This window comes from Onychostoma macrolepis, chromosome 22 (genome assembly GCF_012432095.1).
Source record: "Onychostoma macrolepis isolate SWU-2019 chromosome 22, ASM1243209v1, whole genome shotgun sequence".
Taxonomy (NCBI): domain Eukaryota; kingdom Metazoa; phylum Chordata; class Actinopteri; order Cypriniformes; family Cyprinidae; genus Onychostoma; species Onychostoma macrolepis.
In genome coordinates this window covers 31,127,120-31,149,914 of record NC_081176.1, presented here as the reverse complement: position 1 = coordinate 31,149,914, position 22,795 = coordinate 31,127,120, and the positions used below count along the sequence as shown (strand labels likewise).

Below are 22,795 nucleotides of genomic sequence, written 5' to 3'. Positions count from 1 at the left end.
CCTGCACATACTGTATATAGTTATCGATTTAAATATTTCACTATATTAATTGTTGTAAGTGCATCTCACTAATCTAAACCAAAATTATTATTTTCCATATACTTTCAAAAAGGCTGGCTGTGGTGTCAAAAGGTCCTCACAGTCAGTGACAATGCTAATACCCATCTTTTCTACACAGTTCAACATGGCTGAGAGGGCTAGGGAAATTGCCAACACCATCATATGTTTACAAATAGTGATTGGAGTGAATTGCAGCATCATGGGATAGACAGTAATAATTAAAATAATTAATATAGTACAATATCTGCATTGATACATGTACAGGATACATAGGCATACCGTTTTCATTAAAAAAGCAAGAACATCTGCCTATTGACATGCCTAATAGTACAGATATATTTATGTTGAAATGTAGACTATATATATTCAGATTTGCATTTATATACTCAACATTTATAAACATTCATTGTGATTTACTATTATTGTCAGAGAGTCACAGTCACCGCCGCCAGCAGCAATCACCAGATCACAATCACCTGAGTTCTAATCACCCGCACCTGCCAACCCTCATCAGCACTCCCATAAAAAAACACTCTCTCTGACACTCATCGTCCGGTCTATGGAGTAACCTGACTCTATTTCTACTTACCAAAATCTACTTACCTGTTGTTTTGCTGAGTTTCTCCCTAGTTCCACCGACGATTCTCCGTGACGAATTCCCAAGTCTCCTAGTTCCCGATCTCCAGTCAACCTGTATACAGAGGACGCTGTTAACTCTCCGCCAAGGCCTTTGGAAATTCACTTATATCAAGATACTCACCCACATCACTCTCATCCATATCCTGTCACCCGTTCTGTCAATAAACCTCATTGTCATTCACTCACCTGACAATTATATAATTAGAATAATAAATATGAATTCACAATTTACATTTTTATATTCAAACTTTACAACTATATTTTCAGATTTACCTATATTCATTCAGACTTTAACTGTATATTCAGATTTAGAACTATATATTCAGATTTACTCCTATATATACGGACTTAACTATATATTCAGATTTGCTTCTATATATTCAGACTTATTACTATATATTCAGATTTGCATTTATATATTCAGAGTTATAACTATATATTCATATTTACTTCTATATATTCAGACTTATTAGCATATATTCAGATGTACATTTATATATTCAGACTTATAACTATATATTCAAAATTTACATTTATATATTCAGGCTTATAACTACATATTCACAATTTACATTTAAATGTTCAGACTTATAACTATATATTCAGATTTTTATATAATTAATTCCTGTTTGTCACCTCATAAATATGTATGTGTGTGTGTATATATATATATATATATATATATATTGTCACGTGTTTCGTTCCTGTATGTCCATATTTGGTTCTTCCTGTCCCTGTCCTCATTGTGTTAATTTGATTCCAGGTGTGTCTTGTCATCCCCTCGTTAGTATTTATAGTGTGTTCTGCCTATTGTTTCGTGTCCGCTGCTATATGTCTTCCCGTGTTCCTGCATTGGATTACTTGTCATTAAAAGATTGTTTATCCTGACCTACTCCTCGTCTCCTCGCTCCATGCTCCTACGAATTGTGACAGAACAGCGGACCTTATCAAAAAGGGCCCTGGCCTGCCGAGATCTCCCGCTGATGGAGTATGCGCAGGAGTTCTGCGGGATCACGAGTACGGTGTTGGATGACGCCACTATGAACTCCTTGTTCTGGATCGGGGCCAATTATCATCACCCCGTGGACCTCCCAGACACCATATGCCTGTGGCCGTGGTGGAGGATACGCCAGGGCCTCCCGAGTCCCCTGATCCGCTATGGCTTACTGATCTGCCCCTGGAGGTTATCCTTGTCTTCACCCTGTTCCAGTCTTGCACCAGCCTCCAGGGCTCCCGCCTCCCCCCCTCCTCGATGGTACGGCGCGGGACGCACCTTCCGGGAGGGGAGCGATCTGTCACGTGTTTAGTTCCTGTTTGTCCATATTTGGTTATTCTTGTCCCTGTCCTCATCATGTTAATTTGATTTCAGGTGTGCCTTGTTCTTCCCCTCATTTGCTGTCCGCTGTTATATGTCTATATGTCTTCCCGTTTTCCTGCATTGGATTACTTGTCATGAAAAGACTGTTTATTCTGACCTACTCCTCGTCTCCTCACTCCTTGCTCCTACAAATTGTGATATATATATATATATATATATATATATATATATATATATATATACGTGTGTGTATATGAATGACATTTTTACAACATGACAAGTTTAGTTCAGGTTGGCAAATTGTAGAAAAAAAAAAAAAAAAAAAAAATACTAAATTACTGAATACTAAATAAAAAGCTAATGAAAACTTTTTTTTTTTTAATAACTAAAACTTAAAATTTAAAGTGAAATCAGAAAAAAAAAATCTAAATACTCCAATACTATAATAGAATATCAAAGATACTAAAATAACATTGGTAAATGTATTAATATTCATGATCCAGAAATAATGCCATATATTTCCAAAATTTGTTTTGAAAATTATGAAGCAATGAAAAATTAAAATAAAAGCAATTTTAAGGTATAAAAAATGTTACCACTCATTAAATTAGAACTTGTGTCCAATTTTAGAGATGCCAAACATCTACATATTAAAAAAGAAAGAAAGAACTTTAAATATGTAAATATGTAAAACGGTAAATATGCAAATAAATGCTATGTTGCAATTTGCAGCTATTGCTGAATTCATACCTCCATTATTTTGTATAAAAAATGCTCCATTTTGTTTTTCAAACTTATCCTTTTTACAAGAAAAGACCATCATTTTGTCTCAGCATGCAGCATGCACTCGCAACAGACAGCGCCATCCATTCCTGTGTCATCCTGAGAAAAAATATTGACTTAGTGCCCGAATATAAGACAAAGACTGTGGTGAGAATTGATCTTATGTCATCCAGTGAGGATCAAGCTTTAGACTGGTACCATCTTTAGCATTTGGAGAACACTTACATCGTTAACGGCAGAGGAAGCACTCGACTCAAAGTTTAGTATGCGAGTACCTACAAAGATCCTGCATTAGTGAGAGATTAAGAAGATTAGAGGCATCAGTTTGATTTTGATATGCGTGGTCGGCGTAATTGTGTCGTTGTTTCCTGGGTGAGTTATTCACAGATGATAGTTGCCTGCCTCAGTGTTGTTTTTCTCCCAAATGTCTTAGTCATAGAGCCAGATTCACTTGAAAGATTTAGTACACAGCTTTAGGCATTGTTCTTCACTAGACAGGAGCAGATAATGCAAATTAAAACTAAAGATGTTTTGGAAACAATGCAGCATTTCAGAAAAGAGTTGCTTCACTCCTGAATCCCATGTGAGCAGAACTTTTAATGTAATCCTAAAAAACTCTGAGATACGAGTTTTCAAAAACTAAACTGTTGTTTGGATTATATCACACTTTTGTGTATCAAGCAATTCTGCATGATATTATGTATTTATAATGAATCTTTACACTTTTGTGACATTGCAAGCAGGACAATTATGCAATTAGACTGAATACATTATTATGAAATCCATTTTTGTTCTCATACCGAATGCGCAGACAGATGCTACGGTGAGTGTTCTTCACTTGACTTTGCTGTGAGTCTGGACAGCTCCAGTGAGCTTGTAATCAACTTAAAAATCAAAAAAATAAATGGAATTGAAAAGCATTTAATATGTGGAATTATAAGTAGCTTTTAGTGATGACAATGATGATTGTTTACAAAACTAAAGCAAGTCAGTGTGGTATAACCAACTTACAGGAAGCTATTTTGTTGTAAATTTGGGAAGAAAATCATAATACATGACCTGATTTCACAAATATGGCCTCTACAACACCATGGAACAGTATGCAAAGTTCAGTAATTCTTATTATATATTTGGATCTTGTTACAATGAAAATGCAAGGTTAGGTCAAATTTTCGAATGGCGCAACCCTATGAAAAAATAATGATGTTCATAAATAAAAGTATTCGCTGAGTTTCAGTTCATTTTAATGACTCGTTTCTAAAAGCAGTTTGCATGAACGTATGGTGAGCATACACAAATAAAAGTAGACCCTTTACAGATTCAAGTGATGTATTAATTTTATGTGTCCAATCAAAAGTGAAAGAGCATTTTAAGTTATTTTATCTGTCATCTGGAAAATATGCAAGTGCTCCCATCGGCACCTTTGCCGACCTCAGGCGGTTAAACAAACAAACAAAATAAATACATAATACATTTGGATTTTTTTTTAATGAAAATTCAAGACTAGTTCAGATTGTCAAATGGTACAACCCTTGAAAAAACACAGTATTCTTGAACTGACTGACTGAATGATTAAGAAAGAAAGAAATAAAGAAAAATAATAATACAAATAAATAAATTTATATATATATATATATATATATAGGGGAAAGAAGATATTCTTAATAAAAATCATAATAAAATATATAAATAAATCTGTATTAATATATATATATATATATATATATATATATATATATATATATATATATATTTTTTTTTTTTAAATATAATTTATTCCAAGCCTTCTACCATTGATGCTTGGCAGTGCTTTCTCTTTTGATATATACGTGACTGCATAAAGGAGTGACTTTTATGTTTTTCTTGAGATATTGAGTATATGTCTGATGTGTTTTTTTTTTATTTAGTTTTGTTTTTGTTTTGTTTTTCTTTTTGGATGTTATGTATGGAAAAAATAAATAAAAATGTTGATAACAAAAAAGAAAGCAGCGATTATTCCAGTTTTCAGTTTCACATGATCCTTCAAAAATCATTCTGTGCTGATTTGCTGCTCAAGAAACATTTCTTATTATTTTCTTATTATTATCAATGTTGAAAACAGTTGTGCTGTTATCAATACATTTAATTCCCTACTTTTTCTGATGCTTCGCTTCTTTTATCTCAGAGTTTGATGTATTTCCTCACCTGTAATCTTCCTCCTGCCTCCCACCTGCAAAAAAACAGCACAAAGCAGAAAGTACCACAATCATAATGAATAAGCTGCAGAGGACAAACAATGCCGATTAAGGCGAGATGAGGTGAGAGGTGCGGTAAACTAGTTTATCCTGTGGCTGGTTGTTTTGTCACTTGGTGCTGATAGATGACAGCACAACTGAAGCAAAATATTCATTAAGTCTGTGCGAGAGTCAAAAAGAGTGGACAGATATGCAGATCAAAGCTGTGCCTTCCACGCCGCACTGTCACACGCAAAAAAGACTTTAATCTCGCAGTTGCAATATTGAATTAATTAGTCTCACAGTCTAGCGTGAGAACCGTGGACTTGCATGTCTTGGCACGTCTGAGTTTGAGGGAGCGTTTATGAATTCTCTATAATTACAGGCATGTGGTGGTGTTGTCTGGTTATGTCAGGAACCTCCGAATTGATGCACGTCCAAGTTTTGTTGAAGCAAATATGGATTATGTTAAAAGTGCTGTAAACAACTTTTTTTAACAAGCACAAAATGTCTCTATTACCTGACAGATATGACCGAAATAGCTGTTGTGAGAAATCACAGCTGTATCTGTGACGGCCCATGCCTCTGTAAACACAAAAAAGCATCAGGTTCTTTTTAGCCAATCAGAAAAAGTAGTCATTTAGAAATGGGCTCTGCCCATCAATTATTTTGAGTGTCTGGGCCGAGGGATCTGAGTTTGGCGGGATACAGGGCGTGCGCTTGAAATCTGTAAAATGGCAGAAGTTAGCAAGACTGAGGTTTGGCTGATTAGCATTGTGTAGTAAACCCTGCTGGTGGATACGGGAACTACACCATCTGACCACTTTTCTTTTTTTTTTCTTTTTTTCCCCAAGCAAGATATGAGTTACATAATTTTTCTTTTTTTAATTTATTTATATTATAGTGTATTTTTTACCAGTTTTGGTATTTCTTTTAAATTTTAATTTATAATGTCAGAAATCTATTTCTAACATAAAACCAAAGGTTATATAAAGAAGTTATGGGGAAAAGGAGTGAGTGAGCACCAGATCACAACAGAAGTCATTTAAAGTTACCTTTCCTATAGAACCTTGTTCTTTTATTAAACAAATTAAATAGCCTTATGTTAACTTATTTATCTTATTTACACGACGGCATGTCATTTCTGTCTCTATATTGTCACACGTTTACAATTCTCCTCTGCTCTCTGTAAGAACGGTGGAGTTCCGCCCCGATGTGCACGCATACACACTCTCACACACGTGCGCACACACACAGGTGAACACACTCTCACTCCCATTAGTACATGTAAATATAAAGCTGCAAAAAGAGACAGACTGACTGACTGACTGATTGACTGATTGATTGATTGATTGATTGATTGATTGTCAGCTTTGGAAAAAAAATATATATATTCTATTAAGTTTCTGACAATATGGCTCAAATCAATTTCACACACATCTAATATAGAATAGAATATATTTCAGTCCCACAAATTCTTGATTTTTGGTGTATGATTTTCATTAGAATCTGCACACATTATGTCTATGCCTGGAAGCCAACTCATTCAACGCAGCTATAACATGTTGAAACCATCACAAACAACACTAAATTATTCCTCATTTGAGCCTTTATGAGCTTGTTTACTCGTGTTTGCGCTCTGATCCAGTAATAAATTCAGAACATGAAATGAGTCTGTATACCTGTAAGCAGTTTATGAAGCACTTATGGCTTACAACGCTCACGTGTGCTAGTTTGAGGTTAGACGCCAATCTAGCCAACCACTAAAGCGGATCTCACCATCAGATCGCTAAACAGCGAAATGCCAGAGTTTGTAAATGCCGCTGGCATGACAGCAGTTTACAGAGGCAGTCTTTCTGGTATGACTGCAAGTTTGACATTTTACACATTGCACAACAACCTATTTGGATGTTTTGGGGCAAAGCTAATTAAGTCTGTAATTACTGCAAAACAGCGCTGGGGAAGCTACTTTAAAATAGTTGCATCCCAAACTACAAGCTACGCATAAATGAAAACAGTTATAGCTACAGTCAAGATTGAAATGTTGTTAATTACATTACATTATTTTTAATTGCATAAATATAAGGTAACACTGTTTCACATTAAGATATTTACACAAGTCACTTTACTTCCATGATGTGAGTATTTGAAACAGAATTTGCAATGAGGAGAAAAAAGAAAAGAAAAGAAAAGAAAAATGAAAAGAAAAATAAGCAGGAATAAGATTTTGAACGGTAAGAGAGTGAAAAAAGGATGGCATTTCAGAGGTGAAAAACTGAAGCAAGACCTACAGTATCAAGGGCTGGATTAATTAAAACTAAAAAATAAATAATAAAAGCTTAAAAAAGACTAACTTTCGGTGCAATAAAATCGCAAGTGTCTTGTGGAAGAACATTGCAGCCAGAGCTTCTTCGCTCTGTTTATAGATATGTGGAGTCATTTAGGTTCAGCATCGGCTGCCATCCCGACAGGTCTACAATAGTCTGAATATAAACACTTATCATGTACCACAGTGATTCAGGATAAGACAAAAACATGGGTTGGAAGGTGGATTCATGATCATATAAATTATATCAATTTGGTAAATTTAGAAATAAAAAAAATAAATAAATGAATTGAATAATGTACCTTTAAGATCAATTCTTCTTTAAAAATGTCTCAAGAACAGGTATAATCTGCTTGTAAGAAGAAACTTGCTGATCATCTCAATGAAAAACACGAAAGGCGGTTTTTATGCTGTCTGCAGATTATCATAATTATCAAAAATGTACACTCTAAAAAATGCTGGGTTAAATACAATCCAGTGCTGGGTACAATATGGACAAACCCAGCAATTGGGTTGTTTTGACCCAGCGGTTGGGTTAAATGTTTAACCCAACATTCTGGGTAGTAACCCAACCGCTGGGTCAAAACAACCCAATTGTTTGTAAACGTTATTTTTGTTGTGACTGACTTTACGGGAGTTTTTAATGTGTTTAATGTATGCTAAATAGTTATTTTAAAAACCTCAAGAGTAGAGAGGTCCATTGCATGCATTTACACATTGTCTTTTATTGTTTTTTTTTTTGTTTGTTTTTTTTTTTGTTTTGTTTAACTTGAGGTATGTATGTGCTTTATTAATATGTGCTTTATAAGTACTAATAAACAGGCAATGTGTTAATAATAAGCATGCTAATAAGCAACAAGTTAATAGTGAGAATTGGTCCCTAAACTAAAGTGTTACCCATGAAAGTTTTTTTTTTACAAAAGTTCCGTTAGAAGTATTTTTGGGAGTACAGCATATTCTTAATTTTATTCTTAATTTAGTTTTACAAATTGTAATGGAAATTGTTGTTAGTAACATGATAGAGGTTACTTATTTTAGGTAATGTAATCTGACAAATTTTTTGTTTAATTTATTATTATTTTTTTTTTAAAAGAACATTTTGTGAATCCAGTAAAATGTTTCATCTGCTAAATAAGTGGTTGTAAGTACCATTTCTTTAAAAAATGTTTAACATTTCGTCACCTTGGAATTATAAGGCTCTAACATTTGTGTCAAAATTAAGTTATTCACATATTCTTATTCTGTGACAGATTTATTTATTTTTATGTATTTATTTATTTTTAAGTTGTGTACATTTTGGGACTTTTTACAAAACATTTAGAAAGAGGTTCTATCTACAAAGTATATGGAATGCAAAAACTTTGAAGCTCAATATTTTCTCGAAGTCTCGTAATCCTGAACAACTGCAAAAGTCATCCTTGAGAAGATGTGGGAACTTTTGTATTACAAAATTTCATGACAGACAGCAAGTTAAGTCAGTTCTAAATCTTATGGGAGCTTCCAAGCGCACAAGATCCTAAAAGATTTCTCTACCTCCCTTGTGTGGGAGTGGACAACACTGCTGATCTGTAAGTTATAAATGAGTGATTATGGGAATGATTAGAGGAGTATAAAAGAAATAAAGGCACATGAACATACGCCGTGGTTGAATCCAACGCCTGTGGCGTTATGCGTCACGATGAGCTAAACGATGGGTTAAACAAATAAACAAACCAAACTCACACTATTAAAACTTAATCAAACAATGATTTGTACGCTTTCTCTTTGGACGGAAACTGGCAGATATTAAGAAGCAACAGCTGGCAGTGAGTTTGAGAACCGTCACAAACAGTATTCACTGAGATCATCCAAAATGTTTGTTTAATGTTGTAGGTTTACATGGAAGCGAGTGAACAAAACATTTCAATCCCAGGTCAAAGTGATTATTTGAGGGTCCATCAGCCAAACAAAGCAACGACTTTATTCTTTAAACTTTATTAAAAAGACAAAAACAAGCAAAAAATGTATTCATTGTTGGGATTGATGTTCTTTTCTTTTCGCTGGAGATAATCACTTGATTAAATTCCTGGAAAATAAAGCCTGATTCAATTACAGTTAAGACACACTCACTCAGAGCCAAAACTGGCTCCTAAACTATTATTGTACAGAAAAGAAAATAGACAAACTGTGAGACAAATGACTCATTTATGAGAAGCATAAAATGGGATATCATTATGCCCTGCAAGTAAAAGGACGTTGAGTCAAATTATAGATTTCAAAACACCAACTATAAGTTTTAGAGCAGAATTAAAAATAAACGGTGATCAATCATCGCTGATATGATCATCACTGATAAGCTCTTTTGAGTGAATGTTTGTTTGTCTCCCGCCGCACTTTCCAAAAGCTTTGGTTTTCAAACACGATACCTCAGAAAAATCTCCATAAAGCCCAGCTGAAAACATTGTTCTCTTCACAACTGGTTTCAAAGGCTAACAGAGAAAATGATTGTTTGCTCTCATCCACTCGACGATTCAAGCTCATTTTCCGGTTTAACTCCCGCTGCGAGTCGCCCCGATCTTTTATCGCACTCTCGCTGTTCTTACAAATGGAAATTTTACCAATGAAACCCTCAACTCGGTGGGCCAAACATGAAGTATGTATAAATTGTAGTGTTTTTCATGTGTAAAATAGTGCATGGCATTTCAGCTTGTGGCTTTTGTCCAGATGAATAACAAAAATGAATAAGCCAACAAAAAAAAGAAAAGAAACTGAGAGTCTAGTTTAATGTGAAAGGTGAACCATGTGATTTCCGTGACAGAAGTGGCACCCAACGTAGGGACAAAAATATCAATACAAGACTTCAATACAACATTTAATAACCAAATCATGAAAATGTAAGATAGATAGATAAAATTGTAAGCTCGTTTATGTTACTTTTTTTTTTCTTCAGTGCAGAACATTTCTATAACAGTAGACCAAAAATTAAAATAAGCACAAACGCATGCTTTATGAACGGCCCCTTAAAGATATTAATCCTGGGGCTTTTTGGATTGTATGAAAGCAGATTAGTCAGTCGACATTCTTTCATGTGTTTTATGTGTGCAAAATCTACATACCTCAAAGACTGTAATACACATAGCAGATGATCACCGGTTGTTCATCTACGGCCAACACGGCTCCTTCAACACTGTGAATATGAGCAATGGAGGACTTTGAACATGAAACTGGGGCGACGCTTCCAAGACACACTCGCTGCAGTGAAACATGGAGCATGGAGTCATGGAAAGATCAACATTGATGATGATAATGAAAGAGAGAGAGAAAGAATCAAATCAAAAAGATCAACAAAAGGATCTGGCAGAGCATTAGGAATTAAACGTAACCTCTTTTGAACTCTTGCAACGCCCAATTTAGGGAAAGTACACAGTCATCTTCAGAGATGTACATAGTCAGCAAAATATTTTTGATGTGTAGCTCAAACAAAATTTTCCATGATTTCCCATAACTCTAATAATCTTGGTGTCTAGGAATGGCTGGGAACGCCATGTGTGACAAGTCGCCACCCTGTTGTTGTATGTCTGTGGACCTTTTCCCCTCGGTTTTATCGTCCAATAGACAAAAAAGTAAATCTGTACTTTTAGATGTTTAACCTTATGATTGCCAATAGATTAAAATAAAACACAATAAAAAATGAATGAATGAATGTCAAATTTACTTGAAGACAAGTAAACAATCAGTGATTAAATAAAAATAAGAAACTAATTACAAGCAATATGACAAAAAACTACAGCGGAACAAATAACTAAGAAATTCTACATACATTGTATAAAGTAATTAAATATATAAAAACACTGCATGTTCTTCACTGAATTTTTATTTATTTTTTTCTTAATGAAGTTACAAAGGTGTTTTAGTCAAGAGCAGTGAGTTTAGTTTTTTTTTTTTTTTTGGTCCACTTTACATTAGGTGGCCTTAACTACTATGTACTTACATCAAAAAATAAGTACAATGTACGTATTGTGTTCATACTGTATTTCAAAACACTTCTGCTGCTATTGAGGTGGGATACGGGTAAGGTTAGGGACAGGTTTGGTGGTATGGGTAGGTTTAAGGGTGGGTTAAGGTGTAAGTGATGGGTCAACAGTGTAATTATAAATGTAATTACAGAAATCAATTACAGATGCAATTACATATAGGTATTTTTAAAAATATAAGTACAATGTAAAAAACATGTATGTACACAATAAGTGCATTGTACCAAATGATTAATTCAAATGTAAGTGCATATTAGTTAAGGCCACCTAATATAAAGTGGGACCTTTTATTTTATTTTTTTTCTTCTCTATTGTTGTTTCATTAACATAAACGACAGAAAGCATGCATATTAGACTGCTATCACTTTAAGAGCTGCCCGGATCCAATATGCTGTTACACTTGTGTTTTCTTTTTTAGCTGTTTGCTTTCATTTAAGACTTAAATTACTGTTTTTAAAAGGATACTTGCAAAGACGGGCATTTTGACACATACAAATGTGTGTATTCAACCATTCAAGGCCTATAAAGCTGCAAAAATAACTCAATACTCCCATGCTCTATGAGTAGCGTTATCAGATGAAGCCCAAAATCTCTACCGGTTTACAAATTTCTACTGGTTAATCGTGCCTACCAGTATATCACCCAACCCTATTCATGACATTCTGGTTTTTACATAAAACAGTCTCATGGAAATTTGGAACTATTTTATGTTTTAACGAATTGGTTGCTATTCATTTGTATGTTTTTGTACAATCTGTTTATGTCTCTGTGACATTATATTTAGGGACGGTGTTAGGGGTAGGCCTTCATGTTTACATAAAAAATAAAATAAAATGTTTGATTCAAATAGTACGAATTCATACGAAATCACAACTAGGGTTGCAAAGGAGTGGAAAATTTGTAGTCAATTTCCGGAAACTTTACAGAACTTTCTGGAAACCCTTGCAACCCTAATCACTACCTTGTAAAATAGTTTTTTTTTTTTTTTTTCCCGTGAGACTGGGTTGATATGACTTGGGTTCCTCCATCAGTGTAAGTCTACTGGAATTTTTCAGCTGATTTATCATTCAGCAAACAAAAATCCAGTCCAATGACTTTCAGAAGTATTCAGATAAACAAAGATGCACGCACACACACCCATTTGTGCAACTACACAAAAACGCATATGCTGACTGGGCCGGGCTCAGTGGTTGTTAATGAGAGAGCAGAGAAAGTATCCAGGTGCTGTGAAACTCTGTTTCTTTCTGTTTCTCACACAAACAGCGCACAGACTTGCAGAGCATTGTGGGAAAATGCCAGGCCATGTAGACTGACCCCCCACCTAGAGCTCCAGCCTCAAGCTAAACATTAATTAAAGCGTAATTCCACTTCCCCGGCAGTCAGGCATGTTTCTCAAGCCAACGTACAAGTCAGTGGAAACAGAGAGCTTCCTGTAGAAAAAAGAGTTTTCCAGAGAAAAAAAAAAAAAAAGTGGTTTTGCTCACTTTTACTTGGGTTAGTGATACGACTTGATCGAACGATTTGATTGGTACAAATCGTATGAATTTTAGAGAGAGAAAAATAAACAAAAAAGTAAGGTCCACCCCTAAACCTATGCCTCAATGAGAGCATAAGAAGATCATAAAAAAAATATATATATATATTGTATGAATTAATAAAAATTTGCGTGAATTGTGTACAATTAAAATAAATAAATAAATAAAACTTAACAGTGTGTTGGTCATAATTACCCCCCTGTGGGCAGGTAAACCTTACATTTTTTATTAACATTAGTATCACAAAACAAGATAACACTGTCATGTGCGTGAGATGATATGAACATTCCTTAATAGGAAACATTTTTATCTGTTGAATAGAATTCCAACTAAGTCATCTGCCATTTAATCTGGTCACTGACATTTTTATCAGTTTTCTTCCTGATTTATTGTTTTGTTTACTGCATAAATCATCATTAACATATCCCGTCACATACTTTAGGTTCAACCCTTATTTGAATAGGATTTCTTATATTGAGCTCATTAATAGGAAAGACAGGGATCCTGTAGAACAATACAATAGTACCCAAAAAAAACAAAAAAAAACAAAAAAATGTTAATCCCAAAATGCACCACAGTACAAAATGGACAGTCATCAGCGTGTGCGCCATATGATCAGATTAATCAGCAGATGAGGTAGCATGACGACAAACCCTCTTAGATAAGTGCTTTACGATAGTCTCGGACTGTGTTGTGCCTTCAGGTGTAAGCTGGTGCGAAGCAGGATACTTTGCATTCCTCCAGCATTGATCTTATCCTGTCTCACCTTATCTCTTCTTCTCAAACCCCTCCCTCAGAGAAAGACACGACCGAAAGATCACTGATTCTAACATGTCTGTACCTGCTGTGTGCTCTGTAATGAATGGATTGTGGTACAGCCAACACCGTACTAACATCAAAGTTGTTTTGAATGCAATATCGCAACGTCTCGAGGTCTGGAGACTGTTTTGCACCCAAACAGAATACCCCAACAATGATAAACAGGGATGAGTGATGAATGGAAGGAAACGCACATCAGTTTGGCCGATCACCGCTCGTCTCACGTGTCTAAGGCAGGATGGCTGTTTTCATAACCTAGTAAACTGCCTACGTAGGCAGCATGTACTGTATTACCAACAATAAAATGTTATAGGTGTGATCCAAACAGAAAAACTGTACCACAAGTTGGATATCTTCCTTTTTATTAAATCAAACAACGAGGGCAATCTCAGGATGAACAGTAATATAAAATCATTTTTAAGTACTTAATTAACAATGATGGGCAAGGCAACAAATAACTTAATTCTCAGTAAACATATATTTAATTCAATCCTGAAAATGATCAGAAAAAGGCATTGATAATGGATGTGTAATCCAGAAAAAAGCAAACAAAACAAAACAAATGTCTGGATAATCCAGCCAAACAAAGCAAAGCAAACAAATGCACATGTAATAAAAAAGGCCTGGATAAAACAGACAAAATAAAACAAATGTATATGCAATCCAGAAAAAAAGGCCTAGATAATCCAGATAAATCAAAACCAAACAAACAAAACAAAACACATGCATATGTAATCCAGAAAAAAAAAGAAAAAAGGCCTGGATTAACCAGGCAAAACAAAACCAAACAAACAAATGTCTGGATAATCCAGCCAGACAAAATAAAACAAATATCTGAACAATCCAGGTAAAACAAAACAAACATCAAAGAAAGAAAGAAAGAAAGAAAGAAAGAAAGAAAGAAAGAAAGCCTGGATAGTCCAGAAAATCAATCAATAAATAAATACATACATACATTCTTTAAGACTTTAGATCAAGTGATGTCTGATTTTATTTGGAAGGTAGAACCCAAAAAACTAGGTGTTTTTGCACTTCCTTATTTCTTATTCTATTACTGGGCAAACAAATATTCATAGTATTTTATATTGGAGCCAGTCACACTATGGACTTTGCCAGTGGGTCCCGGCATGGGTTGAAATGGAATGTGGTTCCTGTACTCAAGTGTCCCTGCATGCTTTATTATGCTCTTCGTTAGCATTAAAGACATCCAATTATTCTTTCAACCCCTTAGTACTACACAGCCTTAAAATTTGGAAACAATTTAGGAAACATTTTTGGTTTGCAGGCAATGTCAGGCCTGTCTCCTATATATAAAAATCCTTCCTTTTTACCCTCTATTTTAGAAGGATCTTTAGAAGGGGCATTATAAACATTAATGGTCTTTTTTTCAGGAGAATACATTTGTCTCTTTTTCTTATTTGTTAGAAAAATGTAATCTTCCCAAAACCTTTTATTTATTTATATATATTTTCTTTTATATATATATCTTTTCATAAGATAAGACATTCATAGAAATTCATAAGAAATATATTTTCTCATTTCCCTCAAGCACCCCCTAAACAAGAGATTAATCAAATTTTAGAAACTAAACTCTGTAAAGGTACTGTCTCCAATATTTATAAAAAAAAAATTTTCATTAATTATGCAGTCCGGCTCTTCACCCCTCTCTAAAATAAAACAGAAATGGGAGTCAGATCTTAATCATGTTTTTACAGACGAGGAATGGTCCAAAGCCCTTTGTCGTGTACATACTTCCTCTATATGTGCTCGTCATTGTCTTATACAGTTTAAATTGTTGCATATAGTGTATTGGACAAAGGCCAAATTGTCTAAAATTAATCCTGGTTTTGATCCAACTTGTGATCGGTGTTGACAAGCTCCAGCTACTCTTTATCATACTTTTTGGTTTTGCCCAGCATTGGCTTCTTTCTGGTCATCAATTTTCAAATCAGTTTCCGAATGTTTTAGTTTAGATATTAAACCATGCCCCCTAGTAGCATTATTTGGACTCAACCCCATAAATGTTTCCTTGTCAGCCTTACAGTCAAACGCACTCGCTTTTTGCTTGATAATTGCTAAAAGACTTGTATTACTGTACTGGAAAAATCCTTCCCCACCCAGTTTCTTTCACTGGATGCATGACCTGATGCAGTTTATTCAAATAGAAAAGATCAGATATACAATACTTGGTAATACAGAAAAAAGGAAGAGGTAAGAAAATAAGAAAAAAACCCTTTCTCTATATCCGGCCTTTACGGTTTCCTTCCCTTGCCCCTGATTTCCTAATAAATGGAAATATATATACATATATTGTTGGAAGTGTGTATGTATGTTGGTGCAAGCTATTTCCCCACCCTTTTTATTTTTTTTATAATTTTTTTTTCATATGTCCTCAGAATTGTATGGAAGCCCGCTTCCGCCACTGAATAAAACATAAAAATAGGTTATTGCGACTTTTTATCTCACAATTCAGATTTTTTTTCCCACATAATTGTGAGATATAAACTCGCAATTGCCAGTTATAAAGTCAGAATTGCGAGATATAAACTCACTATTCTGACTTTTTTTCTCGCAATCGCGAGTTTATATCTCACAATTCTGACTTTTTTTTTTCTCCGAACTGTGATATAAACTTGCAATTGCGAGTTATAAAGTCAGAATTGCATGATATAAACTCGCAATTGCGAGGTAAAGTCCAGTCCAGAAGACTGGTGTTCTCAGAATTACGAGTTTAAATCTCACTATTCTGAGAAAAAAAGTCAGAATTGTGAGTTTATATCTCGCAGTTCTGACTTTATTTCTCAGAATTGCAAGTTTATATCTCAGAATTATGACATTTTAACTCGCAATTGCGAGTTTATATCACGCAATTATGAGAAAAAAAGTCAGAATTGTGAGATAAAAAGTCGCAATAACCTTTTATATTTTTTATTCAGTGGCGGAAACGGGCTTCCATAGATTTGTTCTAACTACTTGTATTTACTTATTTATTTGTATTGCCATTTTATGTTATGTTATGTTATTTTATTTTTATTATTTATTATTATTGTTCTTGGTTCTAGCATTCATAATTGTATTTTGTGTTTGACTCAGAGAGTAAGGACCTTTTGATTAATTTATTTTTGACCTTTGTTAACAGATTGAAACTATTATATTGGCCTTTCATTTTTATTTTTATTTTTTTGGTATCGCTCTGATTGAATGGCATCGATAAAAAAGAGTTAAACCTGAAATACATACATACATAAATCCATCCATGGAAAAGCCAGACAAAAAAAAAACAAAAAACAATTAGAATACAGACAAAACCAAACAATTATCTGCGTAATACAGACAAAACAAAAATGCCTGGTTAATCCAAACAAACAATAATAAAACAACACAAAAACAAAACAAAAAATCTAAACAAAAATGTCTGGAATAAAAAATTTTTTAAAAAGTGCTGGATAATGCAAATGACACAAATACTGTATCAAATACTGTGTCACCTTATTTCTAATTTCTCATTTGATCGATTCTCATTTGATCGATTATTACTTTATTTGGAATTTCAGTCTGTTTGTTGCCTTATAAGGGAGTTGTAGTAGACAGCCAGTCAGCCTACTAAGTTTTACACAATAAGTTTTCAGCCTATGACTCATATTACCAGAGTCATTTTTACCTGCTTTGCCCCAGGATAGCCTACTCAGCTACAGCTAACAGGAAGTGCATCAGACGGATACCTATTGCGTGACCGACCTAACAATACACTCCCTTTTGGGGCTTTTTACATCTTGTTTTGCTGCATAAAAAAACAAATTTGTGTAAACTTTCAAGCTTCCTACCAAAACTCACAAGGAAATGGGGACTTCAGAATCCAGCATTTGCATGGTTTATCAGTTTGATCTCATCAGTCACTTGTTAATGTAAGGGATAGACAGAGATCTCTCAAACAAAGACTTCCTGGTTTGGGTGGATGCCTACCACAGGTCTGGGGTCAGTGATCCATCACGGTTTCTGAGAAGGGATCATTACTCAGGATGTGTTGACTCAGGGCAGTCCTGATAGTGGGGGTTAAACTCACCCTAACACTTCTTATCAATCACCGTCTCGGCCCCTGGAAGACCCTCAGGGTAAAGCAACTGCTCACTTTCCTGCTAACCCAAACGACACTTTTGCCCGACTGGAGGGACTGAAAATTGTACATCTTATCAAAGCACATGAACACTGTATAAAAAAGGTCAGAAGCCTTGAAAAATGTACTGTGGTGTCATGGTACAGTGATATATCAGATGGTATTTACATGGTACTTTTATATGTAGGGTATTTCTAAGATCATGTCCAAAGTTATAATTTTATATTTGTGTATGTACGTATATACATATATATATATATATATATATATATATACACACAGGTGCATCTCAATAAATTAGAATATCGTGGAAAAGTTCATTTATTTCAGTAATTCAACTCAAATTGTGAAACTCGTGTATTAAATAAATTCAGTGCACACAGACTGAAGTAGTTTGGTTCTTTTACTTGTGATGATTTTGGCTCACATTTAACAAAAACCCACCAATTCACTATCTCAACAAATTAGAATACTTTATAAGACCAATAAAAAAAATAAAATAAAAAAAATAAACATTTTTAGTGAATTGTTGGCCTTCTGGAAAGTATGTTAATTTACTGTATATGTACTCAATACTTGGTAGGGGCTCCTTTTGCTTTAATTACTGCCTCAATTCGGTGTGGCATGGAGGTGATCAGTTTGTGGCACTGCTGAGGTGGTATGGGGCCCAGGTTTCTTTGACAGTGGCCTTCAGCTCATCTGCATTTTTTGGTCTCTTGTTTCTCATTTTCCTCTTGACAATACCCCATAGATTCTCTATGGGGTTCAGGTCTGGTGAGTTTGCTGGCCAGTCAAGCACACCAACACCATGGCCATTTAACCAACTTTTGGTGCTTTTGGCAGTGTGGGCAGGTGCCAAATCCTGCTGGAAAATGAAATCAGCATCTTCAAAAAGCTGGTCAGCAGAAGGAAGCATGAAGTGTTCCAAAATTTCTTGGTAAACAGGTGCAGTGACTTTGGTTTTCAAAAAACACAATGGACCAACACCAGCAGATGATATTGCACCACAAATCATCACAGACTGTGGAAACTTAACACTGGACTTCAAGGAACTTGGGCTATGAGCTTCTTCACCCTTCCTCCAGACTCCAGGACCTTGGTTTCCAAATGAAATACAAAACTTGCTCTCATCTGAAAAGAGGACTTTGGACCACTGGGCAACAGTCCAGTTCTTCTTCTCCTTAGCCCAGGTAAGACGCCTCTGACGTTGTCTGTGGATCAGGAGTGGCTTAACAAGAGGAATACGACAACTGTAGCCAAATTCCTCGACACGTCTGTGTGTGGTGGCTCTTGATGCCTTGACCCCAGCCTCAGTCCATTCTTTGTGAAGTTCACCCAAATTCTTGAATCGATTTTGCTTGACAATCCTCATAAGGCTGCGGTTCTCTCGGTTGGTTGTGCATCTTTTTCTTCCACACTTTTTCCTTCCACTCAACTTTCTGTTAACATGCTTGGATACAGCACTCTGTGAACAGCAAGCTTCTTTGGCAATGAATGTTTGTGGCTTACCCTCCTTGTGAAGGGTGTCAATGATTGTCTTCTGGACAACTGTCAGATCAGCAGTCTTCCCCGTGATTGTGTAGCCTAGTGAACCAAATTGAGAGACCATTTTGAAGGCTCAGGAAACCTTTGCAGGTATTTTGAGTTGATTAGATGATTGGCATGTCACCATATTCTAATTTGTTGAGATAGTGAATTGGTGGGTTTTTGTTAAATGTGAGCCAAAATCATCACAATTAAAAGAACCAAAGACTTAAACTACTTCAGTCTGTGTGCATTGAATTTATTTAATACACAGGTTTCACAATTTGAGTTTAATTACTTAAATTACTTTTCCACGACATTCTAATTTATTGAGATGCACCTGTATGTATATATATATTCAGAAAAAGTCATTCTCCTAATCTTGACAAAATTTTATTATTGTTTTATTATTATTTTATCATTTTATTATTTTTTAATCACCAAAATTACTTAGTTTCTTTAAAAAAAATGAAATGAATTAAATATTTAAATTAATAATGATATTCATGACTTTGCATTCTAACTGATTCTACCAAGACACAAGTCATTCTCCTAAGTTTGACAAAAAATGTTTATTTTATTTAACTTTTTCATCAGCAAAATTATTTTTAATTAATAAATAATAATAATAATAATAATTTGTGTACAATAGTGGGAAATGATGGTGTTAAAAAACTATATATATATATTACTAAATTATTAATGATTCTAGCAAGGCTATAACAAGTAATTTTCCAAATTTTGACAAGATTGTATCTGTATTGGTCAGCTAGACAAGATTTATTTTTGTATTCAGTGGATATATTCCTTTATTTATTTATATATTAGGCCAGTTTGTTTTTGTATAAACCCATGATGGGAAAAGGCTATAAACAGGAAAAGAAATTGGAACAGAAGATATGATGATCCCATGGAAGACATTGCAATTCCACTGAGCAGAAGCCTCTAACATCTGGCCTGGAGACTGAATTGGTAATGAGTGATATGGCAGCACTTCCTGTCTCCCAGGGATGTGATATATGTGTACAGGTGCACTAAAAGTCCACTGCATGACTAACTTGAGGAAACAAAGGTTTGCTATCTCTTTGTCATTAGAAAGGTTATTCCGCTTCTTTCTTTTTTCTCTTTAAATTACCTTCAAATTTATGGCCAACACAGAGAACATATTAACTTGTATCAAATGGCCCCAGGTAGGCATGTCTACTCTAATAAATACCAGACTACAACCAGCAATAGATGCATTCTTCTCGCCGGCTGTAACAGCCTCATCATTCACAGCCTTACTGCGAGGAATGAATCATTTCTCTCTCTCTGGTATAATACTTGATTTTTTTTTTTTTTTTTTGTCAGTTCCATATCTGCAATATTGCTTGTGTGTTATTTGGGATTTGGAAAAAATAAAACACCTTTCTATCACACTTGCTGGTTAGACTTCAAAATGAATCCACTGCCCCAGATAACGCTGCAACTTCTGTATTGATCCGACAGTATTTTTAAATTACAAGGAGGCAGATACTCCAAAATAATGCCTTTAGAATCCACATAAAACAACAAATGCAAACCATTTTATATTCAACATGATAAAAATAGGTAGGGTGGGACTTGATTTTATCCATCAGGAATTGACTGGGTTGCAAAAAGGTGTTTTGAAACAAAAATGACGACAGATATTTTCAAATTAAATTTACAATGAAACTGAAAAAAAAAAAAAATGTAGGATGGCATTTGGTTCAATCCATTGGCTGCTGATTAGATGGAGGCAGATTTGAGAGTGCAACATTGCACTAAAAATGGAATTTTTAAAATTAATTAATTAATTAATTTTTTAAGTAAAGTTTTGAGTATAGACGGCAACGTTGTCAAAACGATCACCGTTCACATGGATCTGCGAAAACAATACAAAATGCTGTATTATTCATTCCAGGCCAGTAGTTGGCGATGTTACTTTGTAATGAAACAATACACATCTATGCACATACCTATAGACTGGATGTGCAATACGCATGCACAGGACATCACCGTTTTCACAAATACGTGTTTTTTTTTTTATAGTTTACACAGAGATGCTAACAGTATCATTTTCAACAACTTGCACTTTGAACCCCTTTTTTTTTTTTTACTTTTCGTTTGAAGGCCTCCTAAACACGATTATGGTGTAAATTAATGACCAAAATGCACAAAAAAGTTCTCAATTTTTTGTTCAAAACTGTTATAAACTTCCCCCATGAATATTTCTTAGAGAAGTTCAGCAATGTGTTAAAAGACAGAGGTAGTTTAGCCGGAAGTGACATTTGAATTAAGTGTCCATTGGCTTCAGAACTGTGGCAGAAGTAGTAGGTCATTGGGTACTTTTTGTGTACTCTTTCGATTACTGAATGAATTTGGACATGCTACTCTTTTTGCGCACTATTTCTTGCCTGCTATATAGTATGGAAGTTGGACGCAGCGCATGTCTTAGAGGTACTTTGTAATTTCCACACCTTAAAGGGATAGTTCACCCAAAAATGAAAATTTTATTAATTACTCACCCTCATGTCGTTTCAAACCTTTGTTCATCTTCGAAACACAAATTAAGATATTTCGGATGAAATGCGAGAGCTCTCTGACCCTCCATAGATAGCAATGCAACTGAAATGTTCCCAGATCCAGAAAACGTAGTAAGAACATCGCTAGAACAGTCTATATTACATCAGTGGCTTAACCGCTATTTTACGAAGCTACGAGAATACTTATTGTGTGCAAAGAAAACAAAAATAACGACTTTATTCAACAATTCTTCTCCTCCAAATCGTCTTCTGCCATTATGGAGAGTACCTCATGTAAACAATGCATGCGCGTGCTACTACTGACGTAGAACATGCAGTTCTACGCAAGTCATTATCTTATTTTTTGCACACAAAAAGTATTCTCGTAGCTTTGTAAAATTGCGGTTGAACTACTGATGTCACACGGGCTATTTTAACAATGTCCTTACTACTTTTCAGGGTCTGGAAACATTTCCGTTGCATTGCTCTCTATGGAGGTTTAGAAAGCCCTCGGATTACATCAAAAATATCTTAATTTGAGTTTCAGAGATGAATGAAGGTCTTACGGTTTTGGAACAACATTAGGGTGAGTAATTAATAACAGGATTTTCATTTTTGGGTGAACTATCCCTTTAAAGAGTTAAAATGGGATGCCTGACACCCTATCAGTTCCCGCCCTGAGGGTTGGTGGATATCAGAACTGAGATCACTAGACGTGGAGGTTCTTGGAACGCATCCAGTCATGTGCCTGGGGGTCTTTCACCCTGATACTGCAGCTCTCTACTACTCAAGCCGTACTTGTTTAATTGGACCCAGGTAAGATCTGTGCTCAGATGTGGTGCAACACTGCTGTCGGGAATGTTTTTGGAAAATTAGGCATCCTTTTTGGCTCCTCCATAATGATTTCAAGATGCATTTCACACCAT

General features: G+C 34.9%; 1 protein-coding gene across 1 annotated transcript in view; it reads left to right on the top strand.

Moving 5' to 3' along the window:
* Positions 1 to 1,331: 1,331 nt before the first annotated feature.
* LOC131531060 (uncharacterized) overlaps positions 1,332 to 22,795 on the top strand; it is an 82,420-nt gene continuing 60,956 nt past the window's right edge. The window contains exons 1-2 of the mRNA XM_058761611.1: positions 1,332 to 1,954; positions 2,069 to 2,211. Of these exons, the coding sequence (XP_058617594.1) occupies positions 1,611 to 1,954; positions 2,069 to 2,211 (487 nt within the window). The 5' untranslated portion in view covers positions 1,332 to 1,610. The remainder of the gene's footprint in view (positions 1,955 to 2,068; positions 2,212 to 22,795) is intronic.